We start from the raw sequence: 27,850 nt of genomic DNA on the forward strand, positions 1-27,850 counted from the left end.
AAGCACCGTTATCCCACAGTAGGATTAATGGAAAGTTCTTTCATTCAGCGTGTCTCTCACGTGTTCCCCCAAGTGCTTCACATGCGTTCTTGTTTACATCAGAGCATCCTTACAGCAGCATACAGCAGTGTTGTGCATTTTGACCAGTTGATGGGAAAAGTATTCTTAAAATGCATTCCAAATTCTGAATAATTTGTAATATACAATTATTCACCGTATTTAGAAGTGCCAACGATAACAATATCGTACATATTAATTACCGTGATATATCGCATTACGGAATACCAGCACATGTCTATCCCACAGTTATTCATAATTGACCTGGTACTGTATTTGTATTTATTTTAATGATTCTCATTAATATAACGCAGGACATTTTTAATATTAAAATCAATTGAGAATTAATTCGTAAATTAAAGGTAGTAAAACATGATACCAAGATAAAAAATTTGAAAGAAATGAATTGTAAGGTACATTTGTATTGTTATATTATTTAAAATATCTAAAGTAATATAAATACATATTTTTTAAATCTGTTTCTATGCATTACATGAGAATTGGAGGTTTAATAACAGCATTATATAAAGAGTCATAATAGAAGACTTTGTTTGCTTTTTTGCTTATTTTGTTTATTCATTCATACATTAATTCATCTTTCAATAATTTTAGTTATTTGTTTATTGGTTTAATAGAGGGTATAATCAGTTTAATAGGTAATAAAAAAGGTTAAAAAAAAAATTCCATAGACGTACATTAAACCTGAGCCAATTATAGGAACCAGAATGTGATGCAATTATTAAAATTAAAAATGTAAACATTTAACTACCACCTAACCAACACTAAGAACATCCTAGAAACAACCTAGAGCATCTCTAATACTTCATAGCTACGCCTTGGAAACCACAGACAACGTTTGTGGCTGCAGGCAAGCACCACAAATTTTTGGAGCTGTCATCCTCTGTTCACACTGACCACTTTTAAGTCCAGATGCCTGCTGTGATACACTCATATCCACATTTTGTCAGTGGCCTTGACTGACCAGCTGACGGGTGTCTGTTTTATGAGCAGTCAGGTTGCTGGACAGCTCCCAGGCTGCGAAAACTCCTCAGTCTTTCTGCTGATCCCCTAGAGAAGATTAAATTGAGATGAGTGAGCTTAACTGGCTCATCCTTTCGAATCTGATTGGGTTATCTGTCCCATATGAAGCCATGAGATTCGTTCTGCCTTTGTGTGGTTGTCAGAGCAGCATTGGCCCGCCAACACCGTGCCATGGCTGAAAATAACATTGAAACAGCGAGGTCTCTATATATAGAAGATCATTGCGTTGGCATTTCTATTGCGGTTTGAACACTTTGTTGCAGTGTAGGCACTGAAGAGATGATGGATGGATTTCTGTTTGTTTCATCAGAACCATCCTGCAACCTCTTGCTGTTTCCACTGGCAGAAAGCCTTTTTCGACATAATAAGCTCTCTGTTAACTAAACTGCACAAAATCTTCCTCTTAAAGGTGCAGTTCCACTTAAAATTTGACACCTTGGGAAATTAACACTTGTACAGCCATTGATGTTGTTTATTTTCTTCCCATTCTGCTGTTTTCATTGACCTTTTCCATCTTCATAGGCTAGTTCTTGGAAGGAGTGTGTGTTGCTATCTAGTGAAACCACCGGTGCAATCAGTTCTAGGCAAAGGCACAGATTATGTAAAACTGAAGCATACTTTCACAATCAAGAAACTTTGCTGCCATGCCACGCAGTGCTTGAATATAGTCCCCTGCTAGTTTGTGCAGTTGCAGCAATAGCAGAGTTGCTGGGGACTGTTTTCAGGAGCTGCATTGTTTTACTAATGATCTAATCAGATTCAATGTTCTTTTCTAAACTACCGTATTTTCCGGACTATAAGTCACACGTTTTTTAATAGTTTGGCTGGTCCTGCGACTTATAGGGAGGTGCGACTTATTTATCAAAATTAATTTGACATGAACCAAGAGACATGAACCAAGAGACATGAACCAAGAGAACGCATTACCATCTCCAGCCACTAGAGGGCGCTATATGCTGCTCAGTGTTCCTGTAGTCTACACTGAAGACATAGAGCGCCCTCTCAAGGCTGGAGATGGTAATGTGTTCTCTTTGTTCTTGGTTCTAAATAAATGCGACTTATAGTCCAGTGCGACTTATATGTTTTTCCTCGTCATGACGTATATTTGGACTGATGCGACTTATACTCCCCACAAACTTTTGAGCGGTTCATATGACACATTGTTTTGTCCTCCTCTCATTTTGTTAGAAGACTCTTGAATCCTGATTGAGGCCCAGTTCTGTTGTTTACTCTCTTGTAATTACCTTGTTTCTTTCTATTCTATTGTTAATATAGATCTGTACTATGGTGTAGATTGGGTTTTCAGTGTGCATTGAAAATTGCCCGCCTCACCTAGATTGGCCTGCTTCGAAGATGTTCTTTTATTTTCCAGATGCTCTCCTTTTTTTTTTTTTTTTCAGCCAACCAAGGTTGAATTGATGTGCTTTCAGGAATCGAAAGTGCCTTTGACCAATGATACATTCACAAATGTCTTACACATTCTTTGTATTCACTTTAAAATGAAGTGAAAGGGATGTGCTTCACTGAGTTACCGTTGCTGTCCTTCCCAGCTGGTCATTTAAATTGACAAGGTTGGTTTATTCACCCTTAATCTGAAAGCTGTGAATAGCTGGTAAAGATTGAACATTCAGCGTTTTTATTAAAGGACATGAGGGTGGCCCTTATGTCAAACGCCAATAATAAAATTAAGGGTCCAGTAACCTTACCCAGAGTGTGCACTTCCTGCTCTAAACCGTTCTTTGCAGCATTTGAACTTGAACTTTGTTCAATTGTATGTGAAGGTGAGCCTTCAGCAAAATCAGGTTTACTAGCTTTTCACACCATGCTTAACCTTTTTAAGTTAAAGCTGAGGTGTGTTATTTTTTTCACGGTGTGTTAGTACTTTTTATAGGGATGAAATATTTCTATTGGTACCATATGGTTTATCAAGCAATATTATATTGGATATTTTGTATACATATTAATTGTACCTGCTCATTTCCTGTGCATTTGACCTTGTCATCATCAAATACTCACTCACAGTTAAATATATATATATATATATATTTTTTTTTTTTTATTATTATTAATTTAAATAAATAATTTTTTTGTTATCGTAATTAAATAATAATTTCTTAAGCTGTAAATATCTGGATGAATAAATACACATGTAGCATTTAAAGGGGGGGTGAAATGCTATTTCATGCATACTGAGTTTTTTACACTGTTAAAGAGCTGGATTCCCATGCTAAACATGGACAAAGTTTCAAAAATTAAGTTGTACGTTTTAAAGAGTATTTCTGTTCCAAAAATACTCCTTCCGGTTTGTCACAAGTTTCGGAAAGTTTTTTTCGAGTATGGCTCTGTGTGACGTTAGATGGAGCGGAATTTCCTTATATGGGTCCTGAGGGCACGTCTGCCGGAAGAGCGCGTGCTCCCGTATAGCAGAGCACTGAGAGCACAACAGACTTCACTGATCAGAGCGAGAGCGTCGCAAAATGTCACAAAATGAGTGTTATAATAGATATATAAAAAAAAAAATTTTTTAATTAATTTTAGTTATTTATATAATATAAATTATTAACCATAATATATATTAATAAACTGTTTATTTGTTTTCTATATATTTTCTTTCTTTCTTTTTCTTTTTTATTTGCCAGGCCAAACCAGGTAAGCAAATCAATCTCATAGGTGCAAAATATAGGTGTGATTTAATCTTATAAGGAGAAAACCGAGCCTAAAACTGTCAGTCAGCCTCTCTCGATGCTGCTTGGGGCCGGAGGGAGACATTAAACCAAACTGAAATATGCCATCAGTCTGCCAGCTGAATGGGTACCGATTAAGAATAATTACAGCAATAAGAGGACCATCTCAGATGCTTACCGTGCCTGACAGGAAGTCTGCGAAGACATTGGGCTGCTTGGTCACGATGTGAGACAATGTTCCCTCGCAGCCCATACCACCCCCCCGTTCTCACTTTTTTCCCAAAGCTCCGCGTGTAAGAGATTGCGAGTGTCACGGTGAGTGGCCTGGTTACGCTGTCATTCCACCGTCGCCTTTTCAGCACATCACAGCCTCTGAGACGGTGACAGAAAAGAGACAGGCTAAATTGCACCCTTAAATAACAACATCTCTGCATTCCGCCGTCAGGTATTAAGAGGAAGGAAACACGACATAACAGTTTGACTGCTGCGTAAACTGACAGACAGGATATAATTGCTGTGCTCCCATTATTGCAAAAGAAGGTGGGAGAAATCAAATCCTTGAACCCAACTTTTTTTTTGTATTCTCCAAAGCGGCACTGCCTCACGGAGATGATGACCACTGTGTTCCATTAGCACTGGAAGGGTGACTATTGACATCTCACAGATTTTTGGGGGGCATCTGATTGGATTACCTGAGCGGAGCCATTCTCTTCATTAACATTCGGTGCAGACGTCCCGCCTGCTGATGCTACCTCTCTCTTTTAAAATGACGGGGCTGTGGCGGGCATGCGGCACAGACATAATAGTCAGATAAACACAGCTCTATTAACCTGCCGCTATACCAGCACTGCTGAAGGGATAGGAAGGCTTGATTAATGAGGGGGCTTTTGGAAAGAATCCCCGCTTCCCATTTCCTCAAGTCGACATGGATCTATCCTCCAGCATACCTGCTTGTGTTTATTGTGCTGCATGGCTAAATCATATCATTTAGCCCAAATGGGCTCAGCAGCTGACCCAGCATGCATTTCACCTTCCGCCATCGATTGCAGCTCTCACTTCAGGGGCAATTGATCAACCTGTTATCTGGATACGGGACACCTCAAAATTGAAATCCACTTCTCTATTTAATTAAGTTGCACTCAAGGGTCTGTGTGTTTGACCTGGTTTATGTCATATTCAACCCGGCGCTCTATTAGAGCCACAGCAGCTGGTGTGGGGCTTTCATGCATTGAATCGCTGCTTTATATGTCAACTCTGAATGTGCTTGCACAGCTCTCGCATGCTGTTTCAGTGTCATCTTTTAGAGGAAATCTTAGTATTCAGGTGCAGTGCTTGTGAAATGATTCTATTGCTGGTTTAACCTTTAACCTTAAAGTAAACCCTCTCGTATCTTTAACTGCCCAATGAAAGCAATACAGCAGCTATGGGAAACAGTGACTCTTTTATTTTCTCACACACTCTAGAAAGTTTTTCAGATAATTATATTGTTTCTCTAGTGTATTTGCCGTTGGTTATTGGAGAGTGAACTTGTATATGGTTTGGTCTGAAGTGCCAGCTGCATTTAGTCAAGTGAATTGAAGAAGAATTGACTGCTAAAACAGTATCTTAATAGCTATTTTTATTTGTTTTGTTTTTGTTTCAATCAAAATATAATGAGCACATGCCTGTTCTATTTTTCATTGTTGTACATGGTGTCCGTTGCTCTAAATGTCAACATTCAGTCAACCTTGTTGTTTTTTTTTAATAGTAAAATCGATTGATAAAATACGTTTTTGCCTGATACTTACAAAAATCAAAATCAAAAGAAAGAAAGATGCATACAACATTAGCAGATATGTTGGATGTTTTTAGTGAATGCTGAAATGTGGGCTGGGAGGACCACATTTTCTACATTCTACATTTAAACTTTTATATTTTTTGTATTGATTAACATATTGATTAAATGCATGAACCTTCAACCATACAGAAAAAAATTAATGTATGGACTAGAGTTATTTATAATAATATGATAAACACATGTCTTCTTTCATGCATTAAAGAACTGTCCATGGCATCTGGTGCTCTAAAAGCTGGCATCCCTGACCTTAATCAACCTTGCTCTTTTGTTTTTCAGAGCTGTCCTGGTTGAACTGGTGTCTGACAGGCTCCTGCATCTTCAGTCTCCTGCTCCTCCTCTTCTTCAGGGAATCATACGACCGCCTCTATTTGGATGTCTTTGTCTCTGTCTAAGCACACAGCGTGAGCTTTTTTTTTAGCAGAAGAAGCCTTTTCATGGACGTTGTATTCCAGCAGAGTTTGGAGAAAGAGCACACAGCATGCTGCTCACTTTTATGGATCAGTATTTTTTTGGTTTGTTTGTTTTTTTTTTTTTTTTTTAAATGTGGTAATTGTGAAATTTATGACCATCAGTGATGGCAGTGCATTGTGTTAGCATCATACCTAACAGCGGGAACTGAGACCTGACTAAGGAGGAAAGAAGTGTAGATATTGACTTTTCTACTTGACATTTTGCCTCCTGGATGCATCCCTTTTTTTACAATTTATTAGACTTTTAAAAATATTTTTATTATTTAAAAAACAAAAACGATTAATGGAAATTCTGCGTTTACATACTGCCACAATGAAATGGACTTTTATTGTGTAGAGAGGCACAGACACGAGTGGATCTACTCACGGATTTTGGCAGTGCCCCATGGTGATGACTCCTCTAGTGCTCTCACCACATCTAATAGGAGTGTAATGGATAATTCTAGACAAGCTCAATTAGCCGCCTGGCGGGAGCTATGAACGTCTGTGGACCTGGGACCTCTTAGAGCTGTAGTGTCACTTGTATATAGCCTGTGGGATCTGAGCTTTAATTGACCTTTGATGGGACTGTCTATATGTGGCAGACGCTGTGGTCCTCCAGTCTTCTTGTTTTCTGTTTCAGCCCATATTATGCAAAGGATAATGCAATCCTTGCAGCCATTAGTCCGATTCTTGATCATGTTACATCTGAGGTCACAGTTTCTGTGATGAGGGATCTGTATTATTCATGTTTAGGTAGCCATTTGTGTTCATCCCATTCTCATGTGACGGCTTGGTTTATAGCTGTAGCATGCGCACAGTGGGTGTGTGTTGCACAAGCCTTTTAGAATTTTATGCAATTGATCATGCATTTAAATGCAGTTTATTAACTCATTTTAGTGATTAATACACTAAGGGATTGTTAATGGTTTTTATGTCTGAGGACTGTTGGAGAAAGAGCATTTAAACATGGCATTATGAACTTCTGGAACAGTACAACACTAATCACCAGCAATAATAGCCGTGTTCTGTAGCCTGTCATGATTCGTAACCTAATACAAAAACAAGTGCAATGCTCCCTCTCAAATTTTTAAATACAGCCTGTTGTATGACCCATGCACACGCTGGGCTGTTCTTTCCTGCATTTTCAGCATTACCATAAATCGAGCCCATCTGAATCTGGACTGCTTTGCCACTTTCACTTTGCTGTGAAAGGTGAAATTTGGTGGCTTGAGACTTTAATGGCTCTTTGTCTGCTGATCGACGGTTATCAGTGGAACAGAAAAGTGTTTTACAGACACACTGAATCACATGTTTCTATAGCTTTCCAACCGAGAACTCTGGACACACACACGGTTCTGTTCTTCTCTTGTAAAAGCCTGCATGTGAATCACTTTTTCTTTGTACAGAACAGTTCTCTATTTGACCTGTTTTTAATGTTGCCTTAATTAACAGTGACCTTTGTTCTGTCCTCCTCTTCACTGTGATGCAGTCGGTGCTCTGTTCTGTCACTGTAGTGTTAATCATAAGTGGCACTGGAGAGGCGTACGTGCCCCTGTTCATGTGCAGAAACATGTCCGATTTTTAGCACCTTATTAAAAAGATGTTTTTAAAAAGTTATTGTCTTTTTCTCCTCTCTGGCATCAATATGTTGACCTGGCTTGAAGTGTGTAAAGAGAACCCATGAAAATAAGAGTTTTGAATCTGAAATATGATTGGATAAGCAGTGTACAAAGCCAGCTTAAAAAGCTACACTGATTGATTGAAGCGTTGGCATGGCGTGAAACAGCCTTTAGAAAACATGTGCCTGACCTTCAAGAAAACAACTTTTCCACTAAATGTGTTATCGTGTGTGTGATGGGTTTGCACATGCTCTGTGATGCCCCACACCCTTCAGAGCATGAGGTCATAGATGACATCAGGATTGAGAGTGGGCGTCCACGGACAGTATGTGTACTCAGGAGCTGTTAACATATTGTGTGGTACACCAGCCAAAATAACTGGGGTTTACATGCAAGCCTATAGATTATTGTTCTCATAGATTTCTTGGATTTTATCTGTGAATCTTGTCATTAGACACACATGTTTACACATTTTCAATCAGAATGAAATCATTCCAACTGATGGATCTGAACGCTAAATAAAGTGATCGGGGTGATGGGTACTTTTATGTGTCACAAGCTTCAAAATCATATGTATTCTTTTCACATGTACACACTGCACAAATATACAGTGTTTCCCATTGTTTTTGCATACTAAACATTCTGCCATTTTTTGTTTTAATCAAGCAGACTTAATATGTATCTCTTTTCGGTCCTAATTGGCAGACAACAAATGCATAAAGCTTTGTGCGATGATGCTTATAACAACATTATAACAACAATATAGGCTCGTCCCATTGTGTCATTTCTACATCGTTGCACATGCACAAATCTTTACAGTTATTTATAAAAATATATATATATATATATATATATATGTATGTGTATATAATCTAGGGTAATAAAAGTGCAATTTGTATAATGCATTTATTGAAAATTAGACTTCACTTTGTACTTTGTGTATATATTCTTTATTCTGTCTCCACAGAGTGAATAAGCCACTCATCTCCTAAACTTTCACTGTGTTGTTAGGTTTTTATTGAAACTAACAACAACTTGTAGTTATGTGAATGTTAAATAGAATGTTAAAAATCTTTTTGCGTTAAATATCAGTCTAATGGTTTTGGATTAACAGTTCCCAGGGAATCAAAAACTGTGACCATGTTTTCAGTATTTTTTTTATTTTTTATTTTGTAATTCCCTTTACAAAAAAAAAAAAAAAAACTCACTTTTTCTCCTTTCAAAGTACTGCTGTCAGAGCATTGACAGAACATTGATCCATTTCTTCGTCCCACCATAGCTGAATAAAAAAAAAATCATTTAAACTTGTCACGTCAACTTTTCAGCACGTAAAAAAGCCTCAGATTCAAGTGTTACTTGTCAGTGTTGACAACAGAAGCAACAGGCATCCTGGGAGAAGATTGTCTTAAACAGGTGTTTTCATTCAGTGACAAGTAATTTCATAAAATCCATTTTGGCTTTGTTCCCCGTCCATGGGCTCTGTTCTGCCATAGTTCCTGTTCTTGAGCATGTAACGCAGGATCTGTAGTAAACAGAGCTCATTGTCAGTCTAGGTGACACTTTTATAGCCACTGATTGGTTTTCTGTTGCAGTTTTCAGTCCTCACATGCTCTGTATGCCCTTTTCATGTTTCCAGTAAGATGTTTCCCAGCGGACTACTTCTGCAACAGATGAACAGAACCTTTGTCTTATAAAAAATACAAATATATAGAAAACATGGATGGTTGTGTGTGGTTTCACCAGTTACAGGTGTCCTCATAAGTTTACACACCCTTGCAGAAACTGTAAGATTCTTATATTTAGCAAAAAATAATAAATTTAAACAAATTAAAAAGACAAGTGGTTCTTGCCACTTCACAAAAATAATTGTATATATATATATATATATTATAAACAAGGTTAAATGTTGACATTATATATTATTTATGTTATAGAGCTCACTGGAACAGCATGATAACGCTTCATAAAACTGAACCTGGTGTATGAACCTTTTGCACAAATTTTTAGTTAATTATAATTTGAATAGCTATAGATTTGATTGTGAAATTAAACATTTCTTATTCTTTCACTGCTCAGTTTATAGCTTAACATACCACTAGCCTGTTAGCTTGCAAGCTTATAAAATAAAATCTTTTGTTAAGACATGCCAATAAAAAAAGTGAAATAATTTTTTTCAGATATATAATATATTGTAATTTTTATTATTGTTATTTAAATGAAATACAATATCGCCTAGTTCCACATCTTTCAAATAAAATTGCAACTGACGTCATCTTAAGCAGTGTAATTTTAGCATTTATATACTATATTTAATACTCTTTTAATTTGCTTTAGGTTTAGCATTTTTTACATTGGAATTTTAGTAAAAAAGAAAAATGTCTAATTGTTTATTATAGTTTTTTTTTTTTTTTATGTCTGCTTGTTTGATTTAACAATTTAAGATGATAGAAAGGTAAGATTCATGTTCATGCTTAAAAAAAATTGAAAATAAATATCTTGGCTTTTTTTAATCTGGCCATTTTTAGTGCTCAAGCTGTAGAGATGTATACAGTAGTCAACATTTGTAGAGGATCAAAAAAGTTCATCAAAGTTGTCCTAAGACAAGAACGCATTTTGGTTTAAGGTTTTATGACAACTTTGATGAACGGTTTTGATCCACTTCAAATGTTGACTAATGTAAGCTGTCTCTGTGCATTGCAGTTTCCTAAAGGATACATGATTGCAGTAAGCACCAGATGGCTGGCAGGGATGTGCGCAACATGGTCACAGAGGCTTCAGCAGCCGTCTCGCTCCAGCCCTGACTGTGATAGCCTGCTGAATAAGAAGATAGGCATGGAACCCACACTTTGAGCAAATCAATACCAAAGTCCAACTAAACATAATGGAGCTTGATGATAATCAGTGAGCATGTTTGGTAGGGGGCTCTACTTGGCTGAATCTCATCAAGGTGAGTCGCTTTCGTTCCAAGAACAGACGGAAGATGGAACGAGCAGACGGCATGTTTGGATTCAGTTGTGCGGCTCTAATGTGCGGAGACGTGGCTAAACCAAAGCAGCATGTCTTGAGATTTCAAGCAATTAAGAGATCCAGGCAAGCGGAAACGCAGCAGTCAGGAGAGTGACGGGACTCTTTGATCAGGCACTCATCTCATTTTAATCCCACAACACCTCTGCTCCAACAGCCATGCTCTGCTGATGAAGGAAGCTGGGGTACAATCACAAACTAAATACGTGTTGTTTTAAGACCGTTATACAGGGGTTGGACGAAATAATGTGAAGACCTGGGAAATAGGCAATATTTCTTTATTTAGGTATTTCACCACCATTTAGCTTTAATATAGCTTCTTAGCTTCTTAGAATAGATTCATACAACTTGTGCATAGTCCCCAGTAGAATGCAGTCCGTCAGTTGCTTCAGAGATGTTAGAAGGGGGTTTCTCACTCTTCTCTCCAAAACTGGTCCCAGTGGTTTTATAATATTCATTCAGATGATTTGTCTGGCAAGGGCAGATGTTGAAGTTCATCTTGATGCTCCAGCTGTCCACAAAATATAGACAATGGAAAAATAAATAAAAGATCATCGCAGCAGGTTACTCACTGTAGCCTACACAAATGATATTAGCCCTTTTAATAATGGGAGTTTGCATTATTTTATCCAACCCCATTCTATGTTCTAGTAGTTCAACAGGTAGCGCAAAGCTGATAAATGCACACACTAATCTATGTCTGTAATAAAGGGTGATATCTGGATTATTGTTTTGTTTGCTTATAAACATGAGAGAGCAGCTAACAGAAAGACTATTTGTGCCGTTTCATAGACTCGATGGAGCCAGAGAGGTCAGGAGTTATGATTTCGGTGAATGGAAACTGCCGATGTCAGAGGTCAGTAGCTCCGTTAACCTGTCCTTGCAGCAAGTAGGGGCTGAATTGCATAGCAGTGCTGCCACAACAGCTGCCGCAGGTGCTCACCTGTCAGGATGGAGCACCTCTGAGCTGCTAATTAATAATTAATCATGTAGCTCGTTAATCAAAATGACCAGGCCAGATCGCAACACTGCTTCAACAGCAAATGAGAACCAATGGGTGGTTTTAGTGTCTGAATAGAGAGATTAAAAATGTTTCTTTTTTCTTTTCTTTTTTTGTACATTATTTAAATTGCATGTTTAGAGATTTATGTGCAACCCTTTCAAACATGACTAAATTCATGTTATAGCACAGCATCCTATATGCGTGAAAGTGGCAGCATATTTTCTGAAAGTGCTTGTATAAAAACATTGCTTCATTTAGTGAAGATACTAAAAGTGACTGGCATTGTTATCTATCTCTATTATTAACTAACGTCTGGATTAGGTTTTTGCTTTCAAATGACATTGGTACACTTTTCTATATAGTCATGTTGAAAATGTTTTTCTTCAGGATTTGTGCCAGAGATATATTTCAGTCGATATTGTAGTTTACTTTATTGTTTAGTTTGGTGGAAGATTCAGCTTTTATGAAATCAGGCAGTAGATTAAATAAAAGAGTTAAGTTTTGTTCGATAAATGCCCAAATAACCTGAGGAATAATACCAACCAAATAACGGTCAAACTAATGATTTTTTTCCCAGATTTTTGTTCTATTCATTTTCTCTGTGCAGAATATATATTAGAAGCTTAGCTCCAAACCGTATTGGCTTAGTGAAGTAATTTAACATCATTTGGTCTGCTCCTGCTTTCATTAATATGAAAACTCTGGAGGCAAAGGGACCCTTTATCACTGACCAATTATTGCCACCCACCCATTCTTTAATGTCACATCCAAGAAAAGGTAAACACTGCTCGGTCATTAATGACTTTGAGAGAAGTCAGAAGGAGCAGAGAGCTGTGAACACTGGATGAGGTGATCCTTGTGTTTGACTTTGGAAAAGAGTTTTCTTCACAATTTCATCGTAATGCATGACTCATCTGTGCTCACTATTCAAAAAAATGTACAAAATTGTTAGGCTAGTTCCAAGAACTTGCTTTTAATAAAGCATAAAGAAATAGAACGGTGCAGAAAAGTCTCTGCATACACAAGTAATATGCTCGCACAAGATGTTACTGTTTTCACAAATTAAAATTTTTGTATTTACACGGCAAAAATATCAAAAACACGTTTTCAAAAATGCCCCCAAAACGCATAAAATGTTTTCTGTTTTTAGTTGAAAACTATGTTGTGTAAATACCCCCTAAAGTTGTGTAAAATCCTCACATGGATTCCTACAACGTCAAATTAATTTTAGGAAAATCCACCCGTTGTGAGGTCCGAGGTTGTTAATCGATTTTGTATGTTTTTGAAATCATCCATTTGCATTAATTTACTTATTCATTTTTTTTTTTATAAGATTTAAAAAAAACTAATTTTCAAAAGAATATAAAAAGTGAAATCCTATAATGAGATCCTATAATTTTTTAAGAACCTTTTATTCTTTCAATGTCAGTATGAAATATGACAGGTTTGTTGGTTCTTCTAGCTTTACAGAAGTGATCCAATCAATGACATCTGGTTGCGGATGATCTCAATCATTTCAAAGCATCTGTTATTTCACAGCACAGAGTGACTCTTTTCCTCAGAAAATAAAGCAATATTCTGTGCGTAAAGGAGCTGTTTATGGTTCTGAAACCCACTCAAACTGTCTGGTTTGTTCATCTTGTAAGCATGCAAACAGTCTCTCCCGGTCTCCCTGTGGAGCACAAACACCAAAAATATTTCAGCGTTATTCTCAAACATCATGAAAGAATGATGTTTATATGACGTGCCCCGCTGCGTTTTTCATAGAGATCATTGGTTATACAGTGAGAATAACTGCAGGGCATAGATGTGAGTCCAGATGCAAACCAATTTCTGGATTAAGTAGCCTAATCTGATTACTGATTTCACCTGACTGATTAACTCCAATTTTTTCTAGTCCAATAAATGCATTATCAAATAGACTCAACAAATCTATGCAAATGCATTCTGCAGTGTTCTGCCAGGGTGTCAGCTAAGCTGTATATATATTCTCTAATTTATTAAAAATAAAATAAGAAATTACATGGCTAAACCTTTACTTTATTGTTTCCTAAAGTTCTTACATTTCTAATTTAAATTAATTTTGATCATTTTTGTGGGCCATGAAATCAAGGTGGTATAACCATGAATTACAATGGATTTGTAATCAACTTTCAGACTCCATGTGAGACTACAGGAGAGGATTACCCTTCATACCGATGTGTTGAGGAAGTTCGAGTCTAGTGCTGGTGGAGATGCATTACTCTGCAGTCCCAGACTCTGTGCTGACAGCAGCACAAATTGATTCCATGAGGTTTGCAGAACCACCCACAAAAGCATCTGTCTCACTCCTTGCCACTGCTCTTCCCTGATGGGCCGCAGATTCAGCCTCTACCGTCAGCATACGGTGCTTTCCTGGCATAACGCCAGCGGGCCACTCAGGGGAGGACAGCGGTGGTCATCTGTCAGTGCCAGTCTGTCAGCAGATAGCAGGTGATGGATGGACCCTTGTGCTCGTCAATAAAACCCACTTTGAAATGACTGCAGTGCTGCGCTGAAGCACAACAGGGTCTGGCCTTCACCCTCCATCTCAAAGCATTGCCCTGCTGGACTCAGAGGGGTAGATTGAGATAAGTTTGGGTTTTATGCAGAGGAACAGTAGGTTTGTCTATTGTTTATTACGGGAAGATGCTATCATTCACTCTGAGTTTGGAAAAACATCTCAGTCTCTCAGAACACAAATAGTTCACCCAAAGCTGAATGCTGTCACCATTTACACACACTAATGTCATTCAAAACATGAATGCAAAACTTCTTAATGGATATTTCTTAGCCAGAAATGGACTGGAATTGGTCACTCGACCAAATGGGAAATGGAGCTTTCAAACTTCAGAAACGATGCAAAAGCATCATAAAAGTGTTACTGCTTAAATTTGATTCGCTTACAAAAAGGCTAGGAATATAGCACATTAGTCGGATGGACTACATTTTCTTTTTTTCTTTTTTTAAGCATCTTTTAAGCAAATTCAAAGCTCTGGTTTATTGTAACTGCATGGACAAGAGCAGCATGTACTGTAATTAAAATACTGCTACTTCTTTTGTGTTCCAGAGAAGAAAGTAAGTCAGGTTTGAAACAACATGAGGGTGAATAGAAAAATGACAGAATTTTTGTTTTTAGGTGAACAATTCGTTTGACTGAATGGAGCAAATGCAATACGTTAAAATTATTGATCATATAAACACCCATTTAATAAAAGACTTTTCAAAGCCAGTTCTTATCGACTCTAGACTGCCTTTTTTCAAAATGACTGAGACTTGCAGTGAATAAACTTCTCATGCTCACTGGGTAAATCTTGTATAGCGATGCCAACTTCAATATTTATGCCATCAGGTCTTGAGTGACAAGGGCAAACACTGTATCATGTCAAAGACCAACAGCCATTTTTCTGTCTGAGGAGGGATTGTGTGAAGGGAAAATGGGGTGTGCGTGTTGTCAGCATTTAGGTCCAATTTCCCTCAGCCTGCCAAACAAATCCCTCCACATACAAATGGGAGTGTATAATAACCAACCTGACATTGGACTGAAAAACATGACAATTTGAAAACGCTTACCTTTCACTCTGCGGGAGACAGCAGGGTGACCTAGATTGATGTAGTGTGGGAGTAGTTGAGAAAGGACGAAACCGCTCAAGTTAGACTAAGTTGGCATCAAGGTTTATTATCTTTTACAATGTACAATATACAAAAATATAGAGTACCAAAAATTCACAGTGTCTAAAAGGCAGTGATTACAGTCTACATCGCATATCAAACCACCAGGTCAGTTGCATAGAAGAGCACCAAGCCTTGCAGGGATGGAGCGCCTCATTGCGTCGTCCGGCTTTATGTGTGTTCAAACCCGACTTAGAGCAGCCGCAGTTGACCAACCTTTATTATCTGGGCAGGCACACGAGAGTGAATTTGGGGATTTAGTTTGACCTTTTAACTAGGAGCTGAGAGTTTTGCTTATTCTTCATTTCTTTTCAGTGGAATCCATATGCCTTTTAAAGGACATTTAAAATCTGGGAGTTAGTTCAGGTAAAATCGGATATAACATTTTTCAATAAAAATAAGTGAAACATTTCTACTGCAATTTTCACTCAAATTATGATTATAATTATATATAATTTATAACAATTATAATTTTCACAAAAAAAAACTTTCTGAATATATATTTATATGTGTGTGTGTAATGAAAATGTAATTAATGAAATGCAAATTAGGAACATTTTCAGTAATACTCTCAGATTTTTGGACTCTGTAGATTGTTGTTTTCAATTTAAAGGCCTGGTACACAAGCATATCTTTAAGATTGCAATATACATATAATTAAAATCTGGGACTTACTTCAGGTAAATATGGAAATAACATTTTCAGATAAAAAAAATGTAGAATATTTTTTTTTATTAAACATTACACTCAAATTATGTTGATAATATAAATTGTTAAATATATATATATATATATATATATATATATATATATATATATATATATATATATATTCGTTTCTGGACTTTAGATTTATATATATATATATATATATATATATATATATATATATATATATATATATATATATATATATATATATATATATATATATATAAATCCAAAGTCCAGAAACGTATATAAATATATATAAATAAAATATATATAAAAATGTTGATGGAAAATAGGAACAAAACAATCCCCATTAAATATCTTAAACAGAATCAAACGGATTTAAAACAATTTAAGACTGTATTTGAATGTGATATTGAACTTAATTCATGTTCATTTTGTGGACGGCAAAAATCAATTCATATGAATTTTGTACTTTAATGAATAATCTTTGATGTTATCGATCAGTGTTGGTCCATCAGATGGTCTCTCTATTGCAGTCATACTCTTGTCACTGACAGGCTCCATCCCCACACAATCTCTACGGTTGGTATATTTACACAGCTGCTGAACATATTATTTTACAATATAAGGCGTTTACAAAACTGTTAGCTTTACAATATACATATACATTATGCTAACCTTTGTGTGGCATTACTTTTTCCGCTGTGGGACGTCACTTATTTACAACCCAAGGACTCATGCTTAGCTGAAAGCATGGCTGGCTTAGCATTCATTAGACGAGCATGATAAAATAGCTTAGTTTAGTTTTCAATGCCCTTTAGAAACCGAGCATACCATAAATACTAAATACAAATGAGAGTTGCCGTTCTTGAAATCGCTTTTATAGATAACTGGAGAGTTGCATCTGGAATGTGGCGTGATGTCACTGGGAAGCATGTCTACACACGGGCAAAATAAAATCTGAGTTGAGCACATAGTGCTGCACAAAGATTCATTTATATTATATTGTTCGATGTGACAAAGACAGTGATCCATTGATCATATCTGCATGAGTTGACACTCTGGGCAATTTTATGAATATATGATGCTCATATAATGGTGTACGCATTCGCTCATATCTCTGATGAATGTGATGATGGTTAAGAATATACCATCTGGAAAGAATAATAAAAAATAATATATGAAATGTTCAGTTTTTGTTTGTACTCATATCTTAAATAAACTCTATTGTCCATCTATCCTACAACTGCTGAATAATTCCCTTTTTTAAAATAACCGTATAAAACAAGTGCCAAGCTATCAATATTTTCTAAATTTTTTCATAATAAAATATAGTCCATCTCAGCTTGAACCCAGTCATATTTAATATGACCACTGGGACTTACAGTAACAGAGTAGAGCATGTTTGCTTCAGACCTAAGCATATTCCATGTTGGTGCAATATTCCTTGATTCCCATGCATTCGCAAGTAAAAAAGACATTTTGACTTTTCAGGGAAATAATGACGTATTCCTCTGGCCTTTTAATGTGCTGAAAATCTATGTTTCAGTTCCGATAAGAGTCCGTTCTGAATAGCATCCTATTTTAAGATGTTCTTTTTTCTGCAGCTTGGTTCCGATTCACCCAGGAGATGCATTGATCCTGCAACCCATCCTCTTTTGTCAGAGATGTGCCCCTCAAAGGTTGTAAGCCCGTGGGACAGCCTTACATTTACATCCAAAGGTAACACAATTCTGCCATTATGACCAAACCTAATAATGTCACCATTGATTTCTCTCTTTTGTCTGGTGTCCGTCTATTCTTCTTCTGTAGTTTCAAAAGGAACTGCAACAGTGTGGCAGATTGCATTTCCTGTAAAGGATATTGTTGGAGTGGTACGGGATGCCAGCGTAATTTTGTCTTCCCACCTTGTGAGCTTCGGAGTTCTGCAGCGATCAATCAAGACATCAGTTTATCAAAGTCAGTGTAGCTACACAATCTTTAAAAAGTGCTGTTTGAATCACTGGACTTTCCCCCCATTGGACACCGTAAGGCATGACCATTAGGTACCATTAGGTGACGTGGCCCTCAGGGGCGAGATCTTAGGGGAAAAATCAGCTGGAATGTTGGAACAATGTTGGAGGGTTTTAGGGAAATCCAGGCGGCCTTGTCACCATGGTGATAAAGCTATGGATGGGACACGTGTCTCAGCTGTGGTTATAGGTTCTGCAAGGAGACGGTGAGGAGTCTGGCCGGTAGTCATATTTGCCCAGCGCTGCAGGGTAGTACGTGGTGGTGTACACGTTCGTCTGCTGAAGCGGTGAAGGGAAGTAGTTGGTTCTCTCATCTGGCAGCAAATTGTTCTTATTCAGAGTCTGTGGACAAAAACAAATAAAGCAGTGTTCGATGAGCTGAGAGGCAAAGAACTATCCATCAATCTCTGAGATGAAACACCACTGATCTCACAGTCTGCAAACCTCTTGTGACAATGAGAACTAAAAGAACAGAATATGAGAATGTTAAAAGCACACAGCGACATCTTACGCCTTCAGGAAACAGTTCAGCTTAACACATGTAATCTCTTATCTAGCTGGTTCCTTAAAGGTACAGGGTGTAATATCTGCACCATTAGCATGTTTGAGCAGCTCAAATATTGTCTCAACCAATGGCAAGAGTTTGTAGATCCCATAGTCTTAAAACGAAGGACAGAACTGAGCCACATCTCAGGACCAGAATATCATAGACCTTTGAATGGGGTCTTTCGATTTGAACAACATGCATGGCAGGATGCTAAAAATCACTCAAAATACTGGAGAAACCACACAGCCACATGTTAAAACTAGGGGTGCACGATAAATATCGGCCGATAATTAATGTGCATCTCATAAGTAAAGCCGGTTCTCTAATCAGCGGTAAATTCCATCAGGTGAGTGATTTCACATAGACCAGCTGTTACTACACAGAGCCGTTGTTAACTGACAAGCTGCGCGAGATGCGCATTAATTATCGGCCGATATTTATCATGCACCCCTTAAAACCACTTAAAACACCGCAGCAATTGCATAGCAACATCAAAACAACAACACTCTAGCAAGATGTAAAAAATCTCTGAAAAACATACTAAAAACATGCTGTAAACATGCTTAGAACATTCTAAAAACATGCTTAGAACATTCCAGCAACTAAATAGCAACATGTTAAAATCCATACAAACCACCCAAGCAAGGTAACACGCTAAAGAACACCAACAACAGCAACATAAAAAAACACATACAGTAGCATCATGTAAAAACCTCACAGAACACCAATTTACATAGAAATATGTAAAAAAAAAAAAAAAACTCAAATAACAGCCTAGGAACCACACATAAACATTATAAAATCACTGATGAAGATCCTAACAACATGCTAAGATTCACTCGTTACACACCAAAAACCATATGGAAAGTGGCAACATATAACACGCACACAAAAATGGTTCATGCAGTTAAACCATGTTAACTACAAATTAACTATGGTTTAGCTACCCTAACCATAGTTTAACTGTGGTATTATTTGTAGTAAAACTGTGGCTGTAGAAATAATAATCAATCAGCCAAAAAAAGTATGTAAACTTATATTAAAACATTCAAACCACCCAAGCAAACCTTATAGCAACACACACACAAAACCCCGCAGAACAAGTCAAGTCACCTTTCTTTGTATAGCGCTTTATACAATACTGATTGTGTCAAAGCAGCTTTACAGAACACTCTATAAAATGCTAAAATTTACTCCGAACACTCTAGAAACCGCATATCTACCACTTGAGTTAAAACTACTTAGTACTCCACAGCCACATTTTGAAAACTAGAGCAGATATGACGCACTACACCTTTAAATATGTAAGGCACTACGGAATGGAGTCCACAGCTGATAAACGTTTCAATTTAGAAGTGGTGAACTCAGGGTCATGGATGAAAGTAGTGTGTGTGTGTGTGTGTGTGTGTGTGTGTGTGTGTGAAATGTAGAGCTCTCGAGAAATCATTTGTCTCGCTCTTAAAAAAGCTGCAGCTCGGTTACTGGGGGAGTGAAGCTATAAAACATACAAGATTGATTTGAGTGACTCCCTGTAGCTGAGAACTGCCGTGCAACAATTATAGTTTTCAATACCTGGCAAACAATAGCTCTACAAAGAGGCTGAGATCTCCATTTTCAGGCTGAACAAGACCGATGAAATTGCTTTTTATCCTAGAGCCAATGAGTGACAAGTGAAGCGAATGTTTGTCTATTACCATACCAAATAACATCTACCTAACTGTGGTATCTTTAGCAGGCTTTCGACAAACCGTACCCTGTGCACAATAGTCAAGTCAAGTCAAGTCACCTTTATTTATATAGCGCTTTAAACAAAATACATTGCGTCAAAGCAACTGAACAACATTCATTAGCAAAACAGTGTGTCAATAATGCAAAAAGACAGTAGGCAGTTCATCATTTAATTCAGTGATGTCATCTCTGTTCTGTTTAAATAGTGTCTCTGCCTTTATTTGCAATCAAGTCAACGATATCGCTGTAGATGAAGTGACCCCAACTAAACAAGCCAGAGGCGACAGCGGCAAGGAACCGAAACTCCATCGGTGACAGAATGGAGAAAAAAAACAATAGGAAGATTCATCCTGATTTACGATGTGGCTCTCAACGGATGCTTATTCAAACATCCATCAATCAGAGAGCCTCTGTGTCACACGGTTAATATCACACAGCCATCTGCGCACCGACATGCCCTGGGAATACATGGACAGAGACCAGAACGGCTGCCTTTTGCAGTGGCCACTTCTTTCTCGATCCACTTGTATTGCCCAAGTCTCATAATGAGTTTCGAGTGGTCATGCAGAAGATCGATGGAAAAAGTGGCAAAAGACTCGCGCAGGTGTCACAGCAAGGACACGAGGTGGAGGGAGAGCGAGTTGAGCCATACTAATTGGATGAGCTCGACGATCAGTCACAACCAGCTGTGGGAGTCCACTGAGCGGCTGCTGCTTAAACAGCCTAATGGAGCCCATTAATAAAGACAGAGTGTGTGCCAGGAACCGCGTGCAACCAGAAGAGGCGGCCGTGGGGAGAGTGAAACCAGCGGTAATCTCTAAACTATCAGTTATCTAGTGATGCTCATTTCAGACAAAACAAATGAGCATGTGGTTATTGGTTACTTGACTGCTCGCAACTTTTCTGATAGCTCAGCTGTGGGGAAATGTAAAAGAAAAATATCATTTTCTGATGCTGAAATAGACACAGCTTAATATGCAGACTACATAAAATGCATTTCCTACAAAAAATGTAAACACTGGTGCTATCGAGGTAAGATGAGATAATCTGATCTGGGGGGGGGGGGGGGGGGGGGTATGGTGTCAACACTGACCTTGAACTCCATGGGTGTGTATTTCTCATTCTTTGGTGTGGTGTTGTCTTTGTAGTTGAGGTGGTTGGGAGTGGTGGGGTGGATGACGGCAGACTCCTGCGAGGGCTTGTGGAACCGCTGACAGTACACATACACCAGGAAGGACAGCAGACCGGCACCCAGGAAACATGACACTCCTGTAGCTATCAGGTGAAGCAGAGTGAACCCTGGGAAAACAAGAGAAACATTACTGTAACCATTTGTCCGCAAATAACTGTAGTATGTTGCCATTTTCATCCAGACTTTGTTTTTTCAAATAATGAGACAATATAGTCATCCTTGTCAGTAGAATTGGAGCGATACAGCGTCATTGCATCCCTCTTTATTAAGGCTAGATGTCCGTAGCCATCAACCAGAGGTAGGCAGGTGTTTCAAAGTGTCTGGCTGAGTGATGCAGTACAGAGGGACAGTGCTGTGATTAGCTGGCCGATGTGACAGACCGGGCATCCTGCCGGTCTGACCCGTAATGAGTGCGAAATGTGATTGAGGAAAGCAAACGCCATACCCTGTAATGAACTGCTCTAATTGGACAATGATCACTCAGGAGAGCACCACTGCTGAAGCACGATGGGTAATATAAGCTGCCACCTGGAGAAACAGCAAATTAGCACTGCGGTACCACCTTTGAGAGCAGTCATCAGATGATGTGGCCTGGATCCGTAACCTTAAAACACCGCTGTGCCCGCTCATGTATTTTTGATCTGGTGCATGCACTGGAAAGACAGCACCTCTGCATGGGAGAGCCACAAGTGCCATGGAGCACGACACATGGAAAACTGAAGATCAGCAGTGTGAATTATGAAGTTCACTCACTTAAACCTTCTTAGCAATTCCATTTCTGCCTGAGTTCGGAATGAAAAGGGGCTGACATGAAACATGACACACAAGCAGAACATTGCTACATGTTTTTGAGCGCTCACGAGAGCGTGCATGCATAAGTGCATGCTAACATGCGGGTGAACACCATACAAACATATGGGTCAAAGCACTTACCCCAACACTGCTGGTCCTTCTCATAACTAGATGCTGGAAGAATGGCTGTGAAGAGAAAGAGGTGTATGGTTAATGGCTGTTCACACAGGATAAGCTCTTGCAAGGGTCATTCTGAATGTCTGAACTGATGCCAAACATCTTTCAAATTGACACGGCATCTTAGGCAGCTCAGGCCTAATAGTTAGAGAGTTGGACTTGCAACCCGAAGGACTGCAGGTTTGAGACTCAGTGCTGGCAGGGGTTGTGGGGGGCGGCTCTCTTCCATGGCTGAAGTGACCTTGAGCAAGGCATTGAACCCCCAATTGCTCCCTGGGCACTGGATGTAGCTGCCCACTGCTCTGGGTGTGTGTTTTGCATCAAAATCTAAATTCCTGTAACTCAAGCAGTAGAGCATGGCAGCAGCAATGCAAGTGTAATGGGGTTGCATCCAAGGAAACGCAAAATAAATATACCCTGATTGCAATGCAAGTCACTTTGGATAAAATTCTCAAAATTGTTGAGCTGTCAAATGCGTGTAAATATAAATTGTGTTGACTAAAAATAATACCACTTTCTTTTTTTAGAATATAAAAGTATAAAAAAAAACGATCCATATTACATGAACTGCATAGGCTCAAACAATATGCAAATTATTCATATCTTTATAAAATAGATGTGCAACCTTGAAGTCAACATCGAAAGATATGAAACCTCCTTTTAAAAGCTATTAGGCTTACTTATTTTACTATTATAACTATGCAGAATTACATGGTTAGTCACAATTAATTTTATTAATGCATTCAGTGTCCTTTTTTTGTCTGTTCTGTTGCTCAATTTTGGGTTGTGACAATATAACCATAAACCAACAATTTAAAAATGCAGGCTGATGCTAGAATAAGTGATGGTGGTGTGGTGATGGTGGTGGTGAGGAAGTCTCCTGTTTTATATCTGAGGGATAAGCAGGGACGCAGTGATAAAGTACAGAAAATCACATCAAAGCTTCTCAGTCGTGTCCCATGAAAATGATGACATTTTTGATAAAATTTTGCATGTATTAGAGAATGAATGGCCAATATCAGTAAAGAATAAAACTTAATTCAGAGTAAATATTCCATTTTGGCTGAAGTAATGAGGTGCATTTAGATGGAAGCTGCATTTTTTTACTGCTGCGATAGAGTCTAAGATTCTCTATTACCACCCAGAGTCATGCTTTTCAAGCTCTATCTGAAATCTCCAAAAAGAGCAGAGATGGGTATGTGGGGGGGGGGGGGGATTGGGGGTTGATTGAGATGCAAAATTCCCCTTGATCTCCTCACCATCTAAGACACCTCAAGATTTGCAACCCGTTTCCCAAAATTGGAGAGAAATAGGATGTGAGGCTGCTTTGTGGCATAACATTAATATTAATTAAGTGCCTTGGTATTCCGCTCTGACAACTCGTGTTCTCGCAGGCTGGGTGCGTTCAGCTCTTCACTTTGAACACTTCCACTCCACCAGACAGAGTAATGAATAAGCGCATGTAAACATATTGCATCTAATCTATTAAAAACAACAGCAAGGTTGACAGGGTTTAAAAGTGTACGTTTATTTAATAAAAGTAACACTGCAACTGGGTAAAGCTTTGCTTCATAATGGAACAGTAGGACGCTGTGTGAATATATGCGTGTGTTTATATATAGCTCTCTCTCACCTGGGATCTCATTGCAGTCTCGTTGCTGGGAGCTGTTTCCCACACATGGTGTGAATTGAGCTCCGCACACTCGACTGCGCAGCTGCAGGCCCGAGTCATTGCACTCAGACCACACCGACCAAGCCATCCACCCACCTGCACAAAGCACAGTTATAAACACAGGAGTTAAAGAAACAGTTCACCCCAAAATGAACATTCTCTCATCAATTGCTCACCCTCATGACATTCTAAACCTCTGTGACTTTCCTCTGTCAAGCACCAAAATTAGCTATAATAAAACAGCATTAAAGTTTAATAGTGCTCCAAATTACTTGCACTAAATTCGTAGTCAAGGTTTCCCTAACAAGGGTTAGTGAGTTGATGAAAAGCTAAAAAATACAATTGAATGGAAAAATAAAATGGATAAATAGGGCTGCACAAATAATCTGTATTAAACAGCAATTGCGATACAGCTTTGAGCAATTATCAAATCAAAGGCTGCAATTTAAACAATCATAAAATTGAATGTAATAATATACTTAGCAAATGCTGCTTCTCACAAACTCCATGTTTGCATGTGATTAAATGTGCATGTGTGAACGCAATGTGTCCTAGGTCCTCTTTATTTACATTTGAATCATTTCCAAAATGTTTGTGGACAGAAGCTTAAAGCATCTCATCAGTATTCCACCAAATAAAAGCTTAAGATTATACATTTTATAAGCTTGAGGGTTTGGAATGTGTAGTTGTGAAGAACATAAGTAATGTAACATAGTAGTGTAGTGTAAAATAAAATTGTTATAATTACATTTATAATATAATATAATAGTTATAATTTACTTTCCAGTAATTGTAATTTACAATAGTAATATTTCTGTCTTCATCTTATATAATTAGAGTAATAACGAATAATAATAAATTATCAGACAACTATGAATATGCAAATGTATTGTTATTGAAATATTGACTTTAATCTATTAACATACGTCCCCATTTATAGTAATTGCATAAGAGAAATCAGTAGATTATTTAAAATTGCACCTTTTGCTAGTGCAAAGAAAAATGAAAATCATAGAGGTTCGGAACAACTTAACAGTGAGTATATGACTATAAAATTGGTTGAACAGTGTTTACAATGATTAACAATGTTAACGATGATTTTGGGTGAACTATCCCTTTAAAAGGGGTAATTTGATGCTATTTTAAGTTTTCCTTTCTCTTTAGAGTGTTACAAGCTGTTTGTGTATAAATAAGATCCCTAAAGTTGCAAAGACTAAAGTCTCAAACCAATAGAGATATTCTTTATAAAAGTTAAGACTTGTCCACACCCTTCTAAAACGCCTCGTTTAAACGTACCCCCACATCTACATAACTGTGTGGGAAAATTTGCAGAACACCGCCCAAATGTCCATGCAAAGAAATAAGGTGTAACTTCAATTCTTGCTAGTATAGTTGCTGCCGCCGTCACCATGTCGTGGAGATGCTGTGTGTTACGTTGTGATAGATGTGTGCAGTGCTTTTTACGGAGGACTGTTTCCTGAACCTGGGAGAGTAGCCCACTGTAGAGTCCTGCACGGGTTCCCTCAAATTTGGCTGAAACGGGTGAAAAATATCCTAATGAGTCGGATACGGGTGCGGGTCGGGTCGGACACAGGGGAAACACAGGTCTAAAAACGGGTTCAAAACAGTCACGTGCAAATGTAAAAATAGGACTACGTTCCACTTTTAAAAAATCACAACCAGGCGAACGGCTACATGAGTCATTAGTTAACAGATGTAAAAAACCAGCCAGCTGTTTGTTTTTTTCGTTGTTTTCAGTTTATATATATATATATATATATATATATATATATATATATATATATATATATATATATATTTATATTTACAGAATCTGATTTAAAATGTGTTTGATTTAAGACCATTTCAAAATTTGTGTCATAAAATTATATCGCTCATACAGCTCAACTAACGCGATCGTTATAAAGGTGTTTAAACAACAATACACTTCCACTTGCATGCACAGTATTTGACAATCGGAATATCAGATATTTCATTCCTAACACATTTGTGAATATGGGCCTAATCTAGGCTATCCAGGGTTGTTGTTTTTTTTTTTTTTTTAAATGCATCTGAAAATGACTGCGCAGCTCATTCACATGTGCACTCTGGCGCATATCCACCTCTCGCGATGCTCAGCTGTGAACGATTTAAAAATGGGTGCGTTCGACTTGAAGCACAACCTCAGATGGTGGTATGATTCGCTCTTTTGTTGTTCTGTTTTCTTTCAGGATCAAAAATACAACAAATGAAAGCGTTTATCTCTATTTCCGGCTGATGAGAACTATGCATATACATTCATAAATCAGTCAATTTTGATATTTTATTCGAATGTGATCAGTGACTCAAGCACTGATGGACCAAAGAGCACATATTTCGACATTTGCAGTAAAAACGTGAAAAATAAATTTTCAGGAAATGCATTTAATACCAATATATTGAAACGTCTTGTCACTTCTGACTCATAGCCTATAAGTATGTGTTCATATATAAAAAGTTTGCCCCTGACTAATCAAACAGTGTAGATCACAAATGCAGACATGGTTTCATGTTTACGCGGCACGATACCCAACGCAACGTTTAAAACGACAGTGTAAGTCGTTATAATCAGTAATTATGTCCCCAGTTTGAAAATTTCATCCAAAAATTGTCCTCTTTAAATGGAGCGCTCTAATTTTGGCCATCCTCACAGTTCAGATGGCAATCTAACCAGAGTACTGCCGACTCAACGGCCCACCCACACACATGAAACAAACACCGCCAGAGGCACACAAGGAGGCAAAAATAATCTGAGCAAAAACAGTCTAAGGAAATATTTTCAGAGCAAGTGTACCAAGAACTTTACTTAGAAGAAACTTTGATTTAAAATGTATTTGTTTGCTGGTATAATCCAATCAGTAAATAGACACATTCCTTTCATATTTCATCTTTTAAGATGCTTGCCTAGACTATATGCAACCTAACATATTTGTCATTCATGAACGGGGCCAACAGGGGCCAAATGTTTGAATCGAGGATCAAAAAGACTTTAATATCAGCAGCAACTAGACCCAGAAAATATCACAGCATTTCAGAAAATGCAGATCCACTGTTAAGAATGATAAAAGGCAGCCCTGATAACTGCTACATCAACTTTCTTTTTTTTTTTCTAGAGCAAACGATATGTCATGAAGAATTTTTAAGACAGAATCCTAACTGTAATGGAACCTTATAAATTGCATTTATGGGATGTTTTGCATTCTGAGTTAGCTCTTAATATTTTTAAAGGAATTTATTTTACTTGATTGATAATTTAACACAGGATCTTCTATCAACAGAATGGATTTGATGTGTTAATAAGAGAGTCAAAAGCAATAAAAAAGGTAGTATCGTTTTTGTAAAAGCTACAGGGCTTTTTATGCAATTTATGATCCATTCTTCATAAATATTTCAGTTTTGTCTGAAAGGAACATCTGATTTTTTTGAAGTGATGGCAGCAGAATGTGGCAACAAAGCTTTGCATTGCTACAGTCTGCTTGTACAAGTACACTTCTATGCATGGATGCATGCTGCTCATTTATGGTACCATCTGTAGCATGGTGGACCCCAGAAGCCCCTCTCAGAATCTGAAGAATGTGCTTCTGGCAATTAAAAGGTCTGAAATCATTC

General features: G+C 37.8%; 2 protein-coding genes across 5 annotated transcripts in view; one reads left to right on the forward strand and one right to left on the reverse strand.

The window, feature by feature from the left end:
* LOC128020004 (solute carrier family 49 member 4-like) overlaps positions 1–7,688 on the forward strand; it is a 34,551-nt gene extending 26,863 nt beyond the window's left edge. Inside the window, exon 9 of the mRNA XM_052606495.1 lies at positions 5,896–7,688. Coding sequence (XP_052462455.1) covers positions 5,896–6,011 — 116 coding nt within the window. The 3' untranslated portion in view covers positions 6,012–7,688. The remainder of the gene's footprint in view (positions 1–5,895) is intronic.
* Positions 7,689–8,913: 1,225 nt separating this feature from the next.
* The window catches only part of LOC128020006 (semaphorin-5B), a 137,432-nt gene continuing 118,495 nt past the window's right edge, over positions 8,914–27,850 (reverse strand). For 2 of the 4 annotated variants that reach the window (XM_052606496.1, XM_052606497.1), the window contains 4 exons: positions 24,164–24,298; positions 22,495–22,539; positions 21,463–21,668; positions 16,373–18,436 (listed from right to left, as the gene is read on the reverse strand). In XM_052606496.1, the coding sequence (XP_052462456.1) occupies positions 18,269–18,436; positions 21,463–21,668; positions 22,495–22,539; positions 24,164–24,298 (554 nt within the window). In that variant the 3' untranslated portion in view covers positions 16,373–18,268. Of the gene's footprint in view, positions 9,352–16,371; positions 18,437–21,462; positions 21,669–22,494; positions 22,540–24,163; positions 24,299–27,850 lie in introns of those variants that run through there. The other 2 variants (XM_052606498.1, XM_052606499.1) reach the window with 2 other exon arrangements.

This window comes from Carassius gibelio, chromosome A9 (genome assembly GCF_023724105.1).
Source record: "Carassius gibelio isolate Cgi1373 ecotype wild population from Czech Republic chromosome A9, carGib1.2-hapl.c, whole genome shotgun sequence".
Classification (NCBI taxonomy): Eukaryota; Metazoa; Chordata; class Actinopteri; order Cypriniformes; family Cyprinidae; genus Carassius; species Carassius gibelio.